This window comes from Coccidioides posadasii, chromosome 4, assembly GCF_018416015.2.
Source record: "Coccidioides posadasii str. Silveira chromosome 4, complete sequence".
In the NCBI taxonomy this organism is placed as follows: Eukaryota; Fungi; Ascomycota; class Eurotiomycetes; order Onygenales; family Onygenaceae; genus Coccidioides; species Coccidioides posadasii.
This window is the reverse complement of record NC_089410.1, coordinates 600,106-616,398: the sequence shown is the minus strand read 5'-3', so window position 1 is coordinate 616,398 and position 16,293 is coordinate 600,106. Positions and strand designations below refer to the sequence as shown.

The window sequence follows — 16,293 nt, the reverse complement described above, 5'->3', positions numbered from 1 at the left end:
CTCTCACGACTCCACTAAAAAGGAAAAAGGAAACACACAACGGCCACAACCAGGACCCTGAACTTCCCACAGGGGCAGCGCCGTGATGACAGCCCTTGTTGGGACTGTGCTCCCATCGTCACTACAACACATAAGCCACAGCAATGGCATAGTTACATTGTTAAGAACGGAACATAATCCACCGACGGCACGTCTTATATATACCGTACATTGAAGCCCATCCTTAAGCAGTGAACGCCGCTGGTCTGTGCAGGACCGTATGGAAGCCAGTTCCAAAGTTTGGCTGTTATGAAGTATATCAAATATAAAGGATACAGGAGGTTAAAAGTTATGACCGGGAAAGGGAAAAACAATGTAAATCTTGTCTACAAACAGGGACTGGACCCTTTTGACATCCCTTACGTGCATTAGATAGACAGGGTATTACCGGCTCAGAAATCTCCCGGGGAATCTCTCTGCCTTACCCTTTCCTTTCTAGTATCGTTATCTCCGTTGGTGGTAAAAATTGGATTTGAAATATATTCTTTTTATCATAGTCACTGGTGCGGATAACTAAATGACATATAGTGTCAAAGACGCGCGGGAACAGAATGCAGCGAAGACAGTAGAGAAAAGAGTATTGAAGTTGTGAAAAGAGAAAGGTATTACCCTTGTTTCCCTGGCACTTCATGAGGGCGACAAACCCTCAAGCGCGTAATCCGCAAGCCTTAATTCCTATTTCCACATTAGACATTAGTGAATGCGTCGGAGATATAATTGGGTGCTCCGGATGGAAAAGGTCGTGATATATGGTGAGACGAGTGCTTTTAGATGGAAGGGGCTTTATAATAAATGTCAGCTGACCTCGAATGAATTGTTTGTCAAGAGGCTTGTAATGGAGTAGAAGTAATCAGTGCAAATGCCATTGTATAAAGTGGGACGTTCTTCAAAGTACGGCCTGTGTAGTGCCCATCAATTAGTTAACTGCCTCCAAAGTTGATGAAATCATCTTTCTATACTGCAAGAGTCGAGAAGCTACAACGTAATGTCCACCAGGCGGAGGAAGCCAAAGGCAAAAGGCCCTGGTGATCGCGGCACATTCTTACCTACCCATTGCCCAAGCCTTTGGTACTGGGCGTTTCTTCCCTTGGTCTGCCAAAGCCGGAGTGTGGTTTCGGTGCTGCTGCTGATACTACAGGATTGCCAAATGAAAATCCGCCAGTCTCTGGGGTGGATCCAAATCCAGAACCAGAGACAGTTTTAACGTCCCCAAACGGCTTTCCGGAGTATTGAAAACCCCCAGAGTGTCTTGGGGGGAATCCAGATGGGTCCTCCTTGGTACCAGGGGAATCGTTTCCCAAGTTTGCAACATCTCTTGGGAATGAGAACATAGAAGAATTGGAGAAGAGGGAGGTCGATTTTGAAGTTGCTAGTGCCGCGGTTTTTGTGGCTCCAGAGCTTTCCATACAAGTCCCGGAAATGTCGAATTTTTTAGTCGACGGAGCAGGGGCTGAGCTATTAGTTTGAAATACGGCGTTGGTCGCGGTCTTGACATCAGAGGGGGCCGCTGAAGGCGGAGTATCGAAGATGGACGGGGTGCGTATGGGCTTCTGCGACACCAAACCGGCGGAATTCTTCTCTTTGTTTTGAATTCTAGCGGTCGAATCTTTAGACAAATCCGCTGTTGAAGAGGAATGCGTTGGACCTTCCCTACGCTCGCTTACTACCTGCAACAAGTTCGGTGCTCCTAATTCACATAATTAAATATGAACAGCCGTTTAAAATGTCAAGGGGTTTGTTTTGGGAAATTTACCATTGACTCGAGTGTCAAACAAAGCTTCAGTACCAGTAATATGATGTTTACAGACTTTTAGCGCAGCATTCAGCCTGGAAAGTTCTGAACGGAATTGCTCTCTGTTCCGCTGAACATATATCGGTTCGGCAGCGAGCCGCCTGATCTCTTGATCGTCCATGTTGCTTACGGTAAGAGCTGTGAAGATAGTTTGGAGGGGAGTAATAAGGCAATTCTCCGTGACCAAAATAGCTACATTATCGATGAACGTCGTTCGGGCCATCTTTCTTCACAGTCAGCGCATATATCTAGTCATTCGCAATCTTCTTCGATATTTCGGAATACACCATGTGAAGGCAATCGGACCGGAAAGCCTTGCGACAGGTGAGAGTAGAATGCTGAATTCGACTTACATTATAGTATACCTCCATCAGATCAATAATTTCCCGTGCCGCAAATTGATTGCCCGAATCCTCTTCAAGATCGGATACCGCCTTTTGGATATCTCGAAAACTAAAAATAGCCTTGCTCTTATCATTAGCCGCACTGGCAGACGTCTCCAAAAGCTTCCGCTCCAGCAGCGCAAGGCGACGTTCTTGCCGTCGGACGTCCATAGATTTAAGAAACTCTCCATCAAAAGGCAGTGGATGCCCATTTTTATGGTGAAAGACTAGCTCTTGAAGTTTTTGCAGGGCACGTTCTTTCATGGTTTCCAGAGCTGGATTCAAAATGCCGCTCATTAGGGTTCTGTAGGTAGCTTTCTCAGTGAGATGTAGCAGCAGCAGCTCTGTAAAATCCTTGATTGCACGCCAAACTTTTGTCAGATATGTCTCTGCAATGCCCTCCCATGGTTTGGACTGATCGCGGAAAAGCTCTCCGACGAGAACTTGGTTGGAAGTGCCTGGAAGTTCAATTCCTCGGTTTTTTCTTGCCATTTCGCTAACCTCTTTCTCAAGGTCAGCTACCGTAATCGTTGCAGAATCGCTGCAATTCCCCACTGAGGAGTTAGTCGGGATTTCGGGTCGCCGGTCTTGGGGTCCACACTTAGGACCCTCGTGAACAATGCGCCGACGACAACCTTTATTCATCATATCTAAGGCAAAGCTTTCATTCAAGCGTCGAACGGCAGCTCGAAGCCTCTTAAAGTCTGATGTAGCGGACGTCGCGTAGATCCCCCCGAAAAAACCATCCACGTACATGCCATTGACTGCCTGGCTCGTGATTTTCTCAAATCGACTGCTCACGTTGAGGAGATATGACCGCTTTTGCCCAGCAGTAGCGCGTTCTTCTCCAAGCTGGTCTAGCTTGGCTTGACGGTCGCAAATCTTGCTTTCAATATCTTTGATAAGACTAGGTAGACTGCGACTGATATGGTCTAGTAAAATGGTGCTCAACTTGGGTCTCAGAGTGTCTATCCCAACATATCCACGAGGGACGTTGGTCCACTGGCCATCTGAAAAGAACTCCCGCTCCATCTCATCCCTGCCACCATCAGAGATATCCCGTGTGTCGTAATCCCGATTTCTCAGCGCATGCCACCCAAGCTGGAGTTTGATCCGCTCATTGTTCACAAGGTCAATATACATCTGTTCTTCCTCAGAGCCTTTCGGCAGCGTGTCTGGTTTGGTTACAATAGCAAGAGTTCGTTCGCGCTTCTTGTCGTATTTTTCCGCAAGATCCAAGACCTCTTGGTTGTTGTATTCGTTCTTGGCAGAAATAACTGCAAGTATAAGGCTCCGTTGGTTGCTCATGTATGACTTGACCAGATTGCGGACAATTGGGATTCCTTGGGCACCCTGCTCTTTGCTTTTAGCATGATACAAGCCAGGCAAGTCAACGAGAGTCAGTCCTGGCTTGTCAGGCCCGCTAATTTCGACTTTGAGTACATCGTCGCTGAAGCCTGCCGTTCTTTCGTCTGTTGAGGAGATTCCCATGCACTCCTTCGCCGACTCGATCAGGGTAGAGAGTGGGGTGTCGGGCGCCAATGTAGTCGGGAAATTACGGAGTCGCCTCTTCTCCTCTTCATCCATTCGAGAAGGGCCTGGCTCTATCGTGACCTTGATACCCGAATCAGGTTTTCTTCGCAGGATAACCTCAGTTGCAAATCGGGTGCAGACACCACCCTTGGCCGGAAACCGCACACGCGAAATGGCTTCCAACACTGAGCTTTTGCCGCTTGACTGATCGCCACAGACGATTAACTGAGGTAGCTCGACGAGGTGGCCCAGGTGCAGCGATCGCAGCTCATCGATGGCGTCGAGCAGCTGTGACTGCTCAGACTGTAGCTGGCCTAGAGCATCGCTATCGAAGGATTGAAGGGCCATGTTGAGAATGAGAAGTTACACAAACACGTAGACGCGGTAAAAGGTCAAAGTATTTTTGCATGGGCACCGGTGAGAAAAGCTGCTGTGTCTCCGTGAGAGTTAGGCGCCGGGGGAAGAGGCCTACTTAAGTCTACATGCTGGGTACTACTCCGTAGCCAGGGCAGTGATTTCATGGGCGGTTATGCATGGCGACTCCCCTGATCTTTGTTGCTGCGCCGCCACTTATCATTGGAGGACTTTGCGAGCAATGCAGGCAAGCTGCAGGCACCCCAGCAATCTCTCCGAATACAATTAGCGCTGGCCATGAAGCCAAAACCCGTAGGCCCGGCTCTTCCGATCCTTTTTCCCTCATTTAGCCTAGCTCCCGATGTTCAGAGCATCTGCCGTGTACCCTGTACTTACTATCCATAGTTACCCACGTCTACCTCGCAGAATGTGTTCGCCTCACTGTTGGGATAACCATCAGCAGTTTCTGCGGACGGACCTCACAAACGGCGTCAGAATCCTGAGAAAGGTGAGATTCCCTTAAGCCTCAGGGTCCATCACCAGCTGAAAGTGTTTTTGTCCAGGGGGAAATAGAGAGTATCGTGTCTGCTTGGACCAAAACACCAGAACAAGATCCCCAAGACAAGAATACGAGAACAAAAAATATAATGACTATATTCCATATCATCTAGCTGAGAAGATTGATGTAAAAGAGAGGGGGGGGGGGAATTGAAATAAAAGATAAAAATATAAAATGAAAATGAAAATGAAAATGAAAATGAAAATGAAATACTTCGTACAATAAGCGACAAGTGACTTTGGCATATTAAACCGGGAGGACATCACTCGCTCAGAGTGGCTCGGCTAAGTTATAACTCGAGCTAAAAGCCCCCTTTTTGACTTTGCGTTTTTCAGTTTTCTCCGACTTGGCTGCTTTCCCGCATCACCTCGAACTGCTGAAATGGTGCAGACTCTACTTCGTACTTCACTTCATATCTAGCGCAATTGGCTTTTCACTGCAGCATCTTTTAATGGTCACAACTCACATCTCGATTAGCTGCGAAGATATTTGCTCGCTTATCAGGATCTCTTGGATAAATTGACTTATAGATCGCAGCTTCTCGACTACATTCGTCAGTCTCTGAAGCACAAGATACAGTCTTGATTTGGGGGTGTGGCATCGCTAATCTCATATCCAGGGTGGAAAGTGAGAGTTCCTGGCCTCACAATTTGATTTGAAGAAAAACGTGTCTCTGTCCTGAGAAAAAAGCGACTACAGAGTACCAAAGCTGTGATTATATGTTGCCAAACCACAGCGATCTGCTGCAAACAGGCATCCAACCCGACCGTCTAACAAAGGCACAGTCTGGAATGACCCAGTATCCCGACGTTCGAAAGATTTGAGTGCTACAGTCAATCAAGCAAACATAAAGGAGATACGAATGTTTCTTGGAGACTATCAGGAATACATTGCCTTTTAGGTGATAAAAAGTTGCTAATTCATGATCCCGGAAATTCAGAATAATGGCTCCTCTGCCATTACTATTCTCCTCCTACTCTCCCTCTCCTCCCTTGGAGGAAGCCTGTCTCTCCCTCCCTCTTTCGCGAAGGTGGGTCAATCCGTAGGCCTTGGTTCTACAGGTCTACATAAGTACTCTGTACTGGGTTTCCCAATCTCTAGTGAGCTTCACACCCCAACTAATAATTAGGTCACGCTGGCCTCGGTGGCCAACTTTGCAGGTGTTGCGGGAGAAGTTTTCAATTTCCAGCCTGCCACTAATTTCTTCTAGGTTGTTTCTGCTCCCTCTCCCAAGGGTGAGTCAATCCCCTCCGCGAACTAATTCTCGATTCATGCTGACCTTAGTTTGCAGTTGTTCTCCCCTCTCTATCCCGACGGGTAATGTGAGTCTTCCATTGTTGGGCGGAATAATGGCGTCCATGATCAAGATCTTCTAGGGTTTGCCTGTGTCAGGGGAAGTGTAACCCTTATGTTAACATCCCATGAGGGACAGTTCCTGATAATTGTGACCCTGATTTAATTGACAGTTGGATAAAGTGTCATCCACATTTTTCTACGATCAATCTGAAAGATGACTTGGTAGAGGTGTTCAACGTCCCTGCGCGGATGGTCTACATGCGACTTCTTGTCGGCCATCTTGCCGAGTCCACACATAACATGGCGCAGAAAGTCACCCATTCGGTGCTCTTCATTGATTTAACCGCTATGCTGCAACCTGCTCCCCTCTGTGCTGGCACATTCAACGCTGGTCTCAGATGATTCATTGATATTTATTGGCACTCTCCGGGACGGCATTCTTAAATCGGCCCCGGTGATATGATTGGGCACCTTGGCTACTTTATTAAAAGAGAACTTGGGAAACGATGAGGGCCTCGAACCCTGGACAGCGTGTGAGCTCCGAAGGGCTGGGTTGATGTTTGGTAATAACATTTCATTTTTGATCCCTCCGACCTTTGACAACAAGAAGGGGTTTGGGCTATGTTCTAGCAGCTCATGATGTGGCATGCTTGTTTTTCCCGGTCTCACGGTCGCATCTTGTGTTGATCCCTGAAGCCGCCACGCCGACAGTCATGATACGCTTGACTTTTGTGTCATTAGCAATTTGACCGTGCACACTTCTTCGGTACAGGTATATACGTCCATACATACAAGGCATAGGAACATAACCAAAACCGAACCTTGGATCGAAAACAACTTGAGCGAAATCGTACGCCTCTCATATTTGTGGCTTCGAAACCGGGCTACAAAACACAGACCGATGGCGCTTCCTCAGACTGGTCAAGATTGTTGGCAACGCGTCCGGGGATGCGGACATGTCCCCCTTCGCCGCAGCAAGTATATTCAAGACGGTCAGGCTACGACGTGGGTGCAATCATCCACTGAAACGGCGCTAAAATTCTCCCTAGATTGCCTTAGGAGTCCGCTATTTGAGGAGGCCTATGTTTTGTTGAGCTCACAGCCACCACCGACTTGGGAGCGTATCCAATGTTACTCAGAACTGGAGAGACTCAAGAAGCATGCAATATTCCTTTTCCTTTGTCTCTTGTTTTTCCCAAGCTGATGCGGCCTACGAAAACCAACTTAGTTCTCCTCCTGGCCACTGAATAGCCAGTGCTCCAGTGATTCAAAGCAGAAAGCTGCCCATCGCTCCATGTGCATTTAATGCACTAAACAGTTAGTTCTACATTGCTCACATTTAAATTAATGGGACAAGCCCAGCTGTTGTAAAGTACAACTTGTTGAGCTTCTCCACAGGCGCTCTTTATAACATTCCTACTATGCAGCAGCTCGCGTCCGGCTGGGTTGATATGTCTGATAAACTTTCGCAAGTCCTCAAATCAGGACAAAACAGATACAAAGACCCTAACATGTTCAACATAATGTGTTCCGAACTGGATGGTGAAGCCAGTGACTGCTCTACATAGTGACAAACTAGTGCCTTTTGACAGGCCCGATACAATTACTCTTCTACAGACTACTCAACCAAATAACTACACGGTTACTACTTGACAATATCCAGGACCAATTATGACTGTTATGGGTTTTCTCATGTAATGGGGATTGCTCTACTATTGAATGCAATGAATGCTGAAATGGCAAAATTTAACAAATATTTCATATCATCTTACCAACAATACTGCTAATATGGTTATATATTAGGGGCATCGGAACACTCCTCGCCCTATACCCTTCCACCAGCCATGCCCGTGAATATTATCACTACATGCATGTATTGTTACTACTCATTATGTGGTTCATAAATATTCCTTCCAGCCTCTCTTATAAAATCAAAACCACAAAACGGCAAACAGGCATTGTCAAAGTGCCAATATGGCAGCGCAAGGAGTGGAATATATCCCTCCTGCTTCAAGACATACCACAGTAGTCATCAAGAAGGCCCTTGGTTCATAAATGTTGACATATAAAATATGTTGAAAACAAACGTTGTTTCTGCAGCTCTCAACCCAATCATTAGTGTATACACGGCTCTAGTCCTCAGTGTCTTGAATTGTTTTCTACCTCTTGCGCTGTCTTTCCATCTATTATAACTCCACAAAGGCACTGTCTCTTTTTTGGAGGTCTAGCTTAACTCTCTCTTGCTAGTTACTATACCTCCCAGCAAGACACAACTCAGGAAGCATATGGGCAGGGTCTGCAGATACATTCCGCCGGATCACAACCCAGTGAATCCAGCTCGCCTGTCAGACAATCCAGACCGCCATTGCAAGCGCATTGCACCTGAGTTAAGCGTGTAATAGAGCATAACTGGCTCAGACAACTAAGATGCATTAAAACTTCCAGAATTTTCTTGGAATACTTTGTTACAATGTTCCCATTCCCAAGTCACTATGCGATTTCAGTGGTAGGAGGTCCTATTCACAACCAATTCAAATAATGACGAGCTTTCCTTTGGTGCAGAAGATCCAATGTTGCAATGATTCTAAGCTCTGTGCATTCTATAGTTATCATCAAAATAGCCTGAAAGCTACTTTTGATGGATCACTTGCTCAGCAGACATCATAAGAGTAACTCATCCGTCGCTATGTAACTAACTACGGAGCACTGAGGAGTCGAGATGATACACTTTCACCATACTCCTACAGAGTACAGAGTATAAGGAAGTTATATACGGAGTACTATCGACAAAGTTACTTAGGACTCGCGAAGACTTTCATTATTAAACGACCCAGCTTAGTCCAAAAGTCAACATCGGGCTTCATTCACTCCATACGGAGGAGTACATATCTCGTAAGTTCTCGCCGCCATTGACCACGGCTCCCGGACCCACCGGGTTCGTCGGTGAGTGGGTGATTGACTACACTAGCTACGAAGTTCCTCCCGCCACATTGCTTTTTTTTCTGCGATCCGTTGGACTTGTGTGACGTCCCAGGCGTGGTGGCTTGCAGATCTCGCCGCTCGGATCTGCAGGGCTTGCTCGAGCGATCATTCGTGATGAGAACATTTTCAAGGACCCCTGTCGACCTGCAGTCCTTGGGAACACAGTTCCAAATAGTACTAACCACTTCGAGAATATCAATATCACGAACAAGAAAAGAAACGTGGATTTAACCGCACAGTGGCAAATGCTTCACTTTACGGAATCCACAGCGTTCTCGCTCTTGCAAGGGCTGTATATCCAATACCTGCTTAGATGCTTCCAGTGTTGTCCCTCCCTGCCTTGAAGCAGACAATGCCCAAAATCCTCCCCAATTTCCACGGAAAAGCCCGGCGAACGCTATCATCTGCAGGCTGTGACATGGGGACTCGAGATAGGGAGACTACGCCGCGTTCTATCACCCGGAAACTCGGCTACCCTTGTCACTACCTGAGACTATCTCTTTGGTTTTCTTTCTCTTGCAATAATAATTTTTCATGGACAGACCGGCTTTCGGGATTATTCTAGTAACTGGTTTTGCGGATTCACGCGCAAGACTCCGTTTTCCGGATGCTTTTTCTTGTATATACCCTCCATAGCATCAAGCCAACCTCGTACGCTCGTCTAACAAAATATGATGAAAACCAGTTATGATGCGCTGGTAGCATGGTCTCTATAACGCCCACATCGGCCACTTTAATTCATTTTGCCGTGCATCTTCCCTTTGACAACAATAACCCCCAGATATGGCTCGTTTCCCTCCGCGTTTTCCTCACAATGCTCATTACCGCATTTAGAAACCTGACCACTGCAAGAGCGCCAGTTGATAGAGATATCCATGTCACGAGTCACGATATTAAATTCTTTCGTCGCCTCCGGATCTAGTACGGTCCAATTCCTTCCCCTGACCTGGGGTTTCAGCGGCCCTAAGCTAGACTCCTTTTTTTTTTTTTTTTTATATTATTATTATTATTATTATTATGATGATGGAGTATATATTTTTTTTATTTTCCCGCAAGCAGCACGAACGCTTTTCCTTTCTTGGTCGACGAAGAAAATGCCCTACCGGCATCATAGAAAGCAACGATATCCATTTATGGCAATAGGTCGAGCGGGAAGTATGAGCCCCGATTGGGATGCAGTGGGACGGACGGTAAGATACGTCGACGTATCTCATCAAGGAATTGGGATTTAGAGGGACGTTTAACCCTATGATGATGCGGTGTTTTCCACCCTCTGTTTGAGTGAGCGTGGACTGATCACGCTAACTGCAACGTTCGCAGCGTACGGAGTACAGATCCCGTATGCCCATGCGGCCCACCGGAGTCTACAAAGTCTTTAGAACTCCTACCAGATATCGGATGGGCAAGCGCTATCCCCTTTCGCCTCGGGGACGTTAACATGGATATACAGGGCTCAAGCCTCCACTTCACAGACCTGGCATAACGCGACGAGGTACGTACTCTAACGTTCAACACTTCTCCCCCACAAGCCTTGCTATATATCTCTTCCTCATGTCCCACCCCGCAAAACAACTGGGGCCACACTCCGCTCACACCTGGTATTGTGGCCAAGCCACCATCGGCAGCTATGTCCTCATCTAGTGCGACATAACCGTTCCCCCAACAACAAACAATGCTGGCATCGAATACAGATGTATCCACACCTTCAACAAATCCATCCACCCGCCGCCTCCTCCTCTTCTCCTGCATCAACAACGCCGTTGCTATTTTTTCCCACGACAATGATGAGAGATCGCTACGATCCCCGCCCCAACTGGGCGATCTAGCACCGAGCACGATGAGGATTGTGGTTAAAGGACTGGGCGTGGACATTCATGTTTTAGTTGGGAGGAAGATTGTTGGAAATCAACGGACGCACATGGGGTGGTTTGGAATAGTGGAAGGATGTGTTTACCGCGAGTATATGAGGAGGGAGGGTATGGCGATCATAGAATAAATGGTTTTGCAGCGATGATAGCTTTTCGGTTTGTCGGCCCCGAGCTTTAAGAGTGGGTTTTCCACAGGACGTACAGGGATACGGTGCACGAAAGGCGGGTTGTGCCGACACTCCCAGATTCTACGTGCTTGCCACGCTATCGATGTGCAGTTGGTTTGGGTAACTCAATTTTTATATCCGGGGTATCACAACTATTGGAACCATAATGGTATGCCGGAGAAGCCGGCGCTGTTGAAAATGCAACATGGTCACAAGATGTCAACGAAGAACTCCGGCGAGGTATATATAAAGCAAAAGGGTATTTGGCAAGAAGAAATTCAAAATTAAGAACACTACCTCCAGCAAAACAAATTCCGCGCTCGAGCCAATAAAAAGGCGGCGATAAAAAAAAAGGGTTTATCCACGGTAAATACCTCTCGGAGAGAATAGAAAATTAATATAAATATAGTATCAGCAGTCAAGAAATCCAAAAATGATTAGAAAAGAAGTATAAAATTAAAATTAGGTAATAGAGAAATATGAATAAAACTGTTTTAGAGCACCCAGAAAACAAGCTCAACAAGGAGCCAACAAGGACGAAGCTAGATAGGATACCCAAAAAGGGGACACACCCAATGCGCCACAATGACTGCGGACCACTGATAAAAGCACATCTTTCACAACGCAACAACTCCCTTGTCAAAAGACATATGCGAATGGGTGCATCTGTAAACTTCTCCGCCCAGAAAAAAAAGGCATAGCAGCAAGAAGTAGGGACATAAAATTAAAAGAAATTATTGCTGCGGGCACAAAATTAACAGAAATGCGGATCATAGCAATCATATAAACCACGTTGGGGAATCAAATTATGAAATTGATATTGGTGGAGGAATCAAAAGACAAAAGAAATTTCTTCGCTAAACGGATATCGGGTGGATTGAATTTTATCAGCGTTAACCGTGTTATTATCGCGATGACATGGTCTAACAATAGAAGCATAGCGTTGCACATTTCTTCACTTTTTCACAGCCGTACCCACAACTGATGCTGAAGTTGACCTGGTTGTGCTTGAAGAGGTACTTGTGTCAGATGCAGGGTCTTTGCCACAGCCTTTCACAAGAATGTGTCTCTAAACCGTGGGTCAGTATGCAAGAAGTAAATATATTATAATTTGGGCGGTGGGGCATACCTTGAGGGCATCCTTTCTAGAGAAGCTCTTGTCACAATGATGGCACGGGAATGGCTTTACAGCCAGATGTATCCTCTTATGTCGTTTCAAGTCATGATTTCTATTGAAGCTTTGTGGGCACAGATCACATCTGAATGGTCGGTCATTTTGTGGAGGTGGAACAAGACTATTAAAGTGATGTGCGTGCGGATGGGGATGCCCGCTGTACACATGATGTAAACTAGCAGCATGACCGCTACTGAAGCCAGGAAGAAGGTTGGGTTGCATGGAGCCTATTAGCGCCATTTGATTGTTAGGGCTATGGATGTTGCTCATAACGGGGCCGTTCATAGCCGGAAGCGAGTAGGACGGGTACGGACGTGTAAATTGTGGTAGCGGCTGTTGAGTATCGAGAGGATAAGGGACTGGCATTCCGGGCACCCTTGCAGATGATGCACTGGAGCTTGAGGGGTGTACTGAAGACGGCCCACTCTGGAAAAGGTTGTAGTTTGATGGAGTTGGGGAATGTTGTGAACCTCCATAAGCATATTTTTGCCCATAAGGATCAAGATGATTTGCCTGGGATGCAGATTGCGGTTGGATAGGCCCGCTGGTTGGGTTCGTGTAGCTCTGGGCCATTGGAGGTTGGTGTGATTGAGGAGGGTGCTGTGGTGGTTGCTGGCTTTGAGATTGTGGCTGCTGCTGGTCGTGAGCTTGTTGCTGAGCTGAGGAAGCAGAGAGTGCTGGCGAGGGAGAAAGCGGAGAAGGATACACGGCGTTTTGACCGTAAGATGGTGCTAGGCTGTCCGGCATCGCTGATGAGTGTGAAGTATTGCGACCTGATTTCTGTGAGCCGCTTAATGCTAAACTAAACGGAAACTCGCAAGCAACAACGAAACGTACCAGGAGCAAGACTGTATGAGGCCGTTGGCCAGTAAGCTTGTGAATATGGCTGAACTTGGCCAGGAGTATCCGATGTTGAGTTCTCTGGTGGGGTTAAAAGATTTCCGACTTTTACACCGCCTATGGTAGGCTGCCCTGCGTTTACACTCGAATGCAGTGGATGTTTCGGCTGGGACGACTGCTGGGCCTGGGGGTTGGGGAGTTCAAAGCTGGGGAAGGTTGCAGAGGCCGGTCTTCGTTGCCCTAAGGATTGTTGCATACTAAGTGCGTCAAAAGCCGCCCCCATTCCGGGCGGGGAGATCGTAAGCGTAGCCACGTTGACGGAATATAGAGGGAATCGCTCAGACCAGGCAGGCGGCACCGAGGGTCTTCAATTGGGTAACAGGGAAGGGGGGAGGGCTATGTACGTTCTCTGACACGCAGAGATCGGGATATCGAGATAGCAACGCTCAAAACCAGCTTCCACAGGACAAGTAACGTAGGATTGTGTTCGCCGACGGGGAAACTGGAATTATATTTTGGACAATCGCTCGAGATCGAAAGAGGAGGTGTAGTTCGATGTCACAATCTGGTCGTCGCGACAAGAAGCCAAGCAACTCCACGCGCAACAATAGCTATTTCTATCAACAGGTAAGTATATCCTCAGCATAATCCGGGTGGAGGTAAAAATTCGGCGGAAAAGCTCAGGTAATAGGCCTAGAAAGAGAACCAGGGGGATGGAAGAGGCGTTCAGTTGTGGCACCCGTGTGACATTAAATATGCGCCGACGGGCTAGGATCATACATGGATTGTTATCTCGAGGGTATGTGTGCAACAAACCGGTGTCGGCAGGATCTGGCTCAGGGGATGTGGGGAGATCGAACCAAGGTTGACTTTTTGTAACTGTGTGTACGTACATACCTTCACACCGCAAACGATCTTTCAACGTGAGGGCAAAAATTTCCTGAACAACGCGGTTCCGGTTCGGTGTATCTGAATTCCAAGGTTCGCCGGGGAAGTTAATCCGTTTTTGAGAGGGCAAGTATCTCTTTTTCTTGGACCAAGAGGTGAAATAAACTCGGTTGGGTTTTCGAGGGGGCCGGTGACCAGACCTCGCGTTGGATTGAATCGCGGACAGACAGAGAACTCGAGTGTTCAGGTTCAACTTCTTCGAACGACAAGATCGGCACGAGAATCGAGAGATACAGATGTTAGTTATCTGCAATTGAAGGTTGTTGACAGATGCACACAGGTGGAGAAGAGTGGCACGACGATCGCTGGGTAGCTTAGGAATGTCGCTGGGGTCGGCACTCGTGCTAATAATGCTTCTCGATGTATTTCCCACCCGCGAGCAAATCTGGGACACTCGCGCCACTGGAGGAGCGCCCCAAAATCTATTTCTCACTTGGAGGGAAATTGATCCTGCCCACTGCTGCGAATCGATGAGAAAGAATGTGTAATAATATCCGACTGAGTTTGCTTGCAGCCGTTTGGGACCTGTCCACTGGTGGTACCAACCTCGGCGTGTGCGGGGAGTGGCGACGGTAGGATAAGGTTACCCGCACTCCGTATCGTTGCGAAGGACAAAGGGAGAAGCGAACCGGGGGGGAGGGAGGAAAAAAGGCTCAATCCACGTTTCGTCCAGTCGGAAAAAGGAGGAAATATGTGGTCAAATATATACGAAAGACTGAATAGAAAACATACAAAATAGTGATGGCTGCGACCAAGGAGAAGAGAGTGTGCTTTCTTTTGGATGGGAAGTGGTTATTGTCTTTCAGGATCCGGGGTCTCACGGCGGGAATGAGAAATCAGAAAAAATCACCCGACATCGCCAGCAAACTAGCGGTTCTTGACTGGTAGTGACCCCAAAATAGGTTGACTCGGGAGCAATCCCCAAGGACGTACAGAGTTCTGTACGAAGATAGAAGTATGTACTGTACATTAACCCGTGGCAAGGATGTTAAGCTGTATCCTTCGTATTTATTATTGAAGCTGTGAACCAGCCAAAATATATAACCAATAATTAATGAACAGCAGTGAAAAAGAAATGAGTGGAAAAGAAATTTTCATCAAGAGCGATTGCGTCGATCTCCGTCTGTCTCTTTGTCAGACTCACGAACCCTGGTGGACGGACATTTTTCAAATGGCATTAAAATTGAATTGATCTACTGTTGAAGGGTTCTTCTCCAATCAGAAGTCCAGGGGAGAAACGGAGGCATCGCATAATGAAGAGGGGAAAAGGAAAAAGAAAGCAAAAAACGAAAGGAAAAACAAAAAAAATAAAAATAAAAATAAAAAAATAAAAAAATGAAGATGAAAGATCCGATAGTCGGTCGAAGAATCAGGAGCCGAGAACTCTCAACAAGGCTGGAATCCACAGCTGCGCGGTGTCGTTGAAGACTTTTGTCTGTATCAAATACCTGTTGAGACAAGGGCGCAAAACCACACAGGTCAGCGACAAGAGGGACACCCGAGCTAGGCCTAATGATGGCTAAAGGCAAAAAAGAAAGGCCGTTTTTCTGCTCGCGATAAAAGCCCGAATTTTAGGGAGGCTCGATCGGATTGTGTCTCGTTGTCTCCCTTTCGACGATCCCCAAAGAGTTAAACACCCCTGTTAGTGCCAAATTCAAAATCGACCCAACCAACAGAACCTAGCGAAGAGCCAAAATAGACCGGAGATTGGTTCAAGAGGAAGCCTGGGCGAGCTGGAAAGGGCTAGAGACAAGTGGTTGGGCTACCTTGGTCTCGCCAAGCTCGGCGGGAGGCGGCGCTTGGTTGGCCCCAAGGTCCGTTTGCCAGGCTGGCGATTTAACCTCGAGAGGTGGAGAAGAGATCTCACCGTCAGGCTGTCACTGGCGCACGGTGCGGCTGCACTCTTCCACTAGCTGGGGACCGGGGTAAAAGGGAGACTGAGTTGCATAGCTGGAGGCGGACAGCGCATTGGGAGCAGCAAAGTTAGGGGTGACCGTCGCAGGGATTCGGGGAGACCACGGGCGAATAAGGACGAAGGAAACTGGACTCATGGAAACCAATCATGGCGGCAGGATTCTGGACCGTCCAGGGTTTAGGTTGGGCCCAGGACTGCAGAAAGCCGACGCCAGCAATTTCCACGACGCCAAATGAGTCGAGAAGAGGGCGGATGGAAGCGAGAGACGAACAGAGCGAAAAAGAGGAAAAGAAAGGCGGGCTGGGAGAAGAGCGACGAGGGAGGATGTTGGAACAAAGGATGCCGCCGCCCGTTAGCGGGGTAGCCTTTAGGGGGGTCTGCCACCACGCACCACAAGGGCGGCCCGCTACTTCGCGCGCCCTTAGGTCAGCATAGTGTGGTGC

The 16,293-nt window shown here is 47.5% G+C and overlaps 4 protein-coding genes across 6 annotated transcripts; 2 read left to right on the top strand and 2 right to left on the bottom strand.

Moving 5' to 3' along the window:
- Positions 1 to 397: 397 nt before the first annotated feature.
- D8B26_007100 (uncharacterized protein) lies at positions 398 to 4,095 on the bottom strand (the record flags this gene model as incomplete). 2 transcript variants are annotated; one of them, XM_066125422.1, is made up of 5 exons in its annotated part: positions 398 to 714; positions 844 to 937; positions 1,086 to 1,726; positions 1,793 to 2,054; positions 2,185 to 4,095. In XM_066125422.1, 3 exons carry the CDS (start codon positions 4,093 to 4,095, stop codon positions 1,086 to 1,088), a joined length of 2,814 nt encoding a protein of 937 aa, XP_065981504.1. In that variant the 3' UTR covers positions 398 to 714; positions 844 to 937. The 2 variants fall into 2 exon arrangements, with proteins under 2 accessions (XP_065981504.1, XP_065981505.1); XM_066125423.1 differs by having other exon boundaries at positions 1,090 to 1,726.
- A 1,487-nt stretch (positions 4,096 to 5,582) lies between these two features.
- On the top strand, positions 5,583 to 6,358 carry D8B26_007099 (uncharacterized protein; the record flags this gene model as incomplete). The annotated part of the gene is made up of 4 exons (XM_066125421.1): positions 5,583 to 5,690; positions 5,871 to 5,895; positions 5,952 to 5,982; positions 6,127 to 6,358. The coding sequence occupies 4 exons, from the start codon at positions 5,583 to 5,585 to the stop codon at positions 6,356 to 6,358; spliced, it is 396 nt and encodes a 131-aa protein (XP_065981503.1).
- A 4,252-nt stretch (positions 6,359 to 10,610) lies between these two features.
- Positions 10,611 to 10,934, top strand: D8B26_007098 (uncharacterized protein; the record flags this gene model as incomplete). Its single annotated transcript, XM_066125420.1, has 1 exon — positions 10,611 to 10,934. One exon carries the CDS (start codon positions 10,611 to 10,613, stop codon positions 10,932 to 10,934), a length of 324 nt encoding a protein of 107 aa, XP_065981502.1.
- Positions 10,935 to 11,796: 862 nt separating this feature from the next.
- Positions 11,797 to 14,858, bottom strand: D8B26_007097 (uncharacterized protein). Of its 2 annotated transcripts, XM_003071948.2 has the most exons (4): positions 13,885 to 14,858; positions 12,985 to 13,604; positions 12,103 to 12,920; positions 11,797 to 12,042 (listed from the first exon to the last, which is right to left on the bottom strand). In XM_003071948.2, exons 2-4 carry the CDS (start codon positions 13,268 to 13,270, stop codon positions 11,929 to 11,931), a joined length of 1,218 nt encoding a protein of 405 aa, XP_003071994.1. In that variant the 5' UTR covers positions 13,271 to 13,604; positions 13,885 to 14,858; the 3' UTR covers positions 11,797 to 11,928. The 2 variants fall into 2 exon arrangements, with proteins under 2 accessions (XP_003071994.1, XP_065981501.1); XM_066125419.1 differs by lacking the exon at positions 13,885 to 14,858 and having other exon boundaries at positions 13,045 to 13,050.
- Positions 14,859 to 16,293: the final 1,435 nt, after the last annotated feature.

Coding starts and splice junctions, on each gene's coding strand:
- D8B26_007097 (XM_003071948.2), bottom strand. CDS start 13,270: ATGGGGGCGGCTTTTGACGCACTTAGTATGCAACAATCCTTAGGGCAA. Junction 12,921..12,984: donor CTCATACAGTCTTGCTCCTG/GTACGTTTCGTT, acceptor CACAGAAATCAG/GTCGCAATACTTCACACTCA. Junction 12,043..12,102: donor CTAGAAAGGATGCCCTCAAG/GTATGCCCCACC, acceptor CCCACGGTTTAG/AGACACATTCTTGTGAAAGG.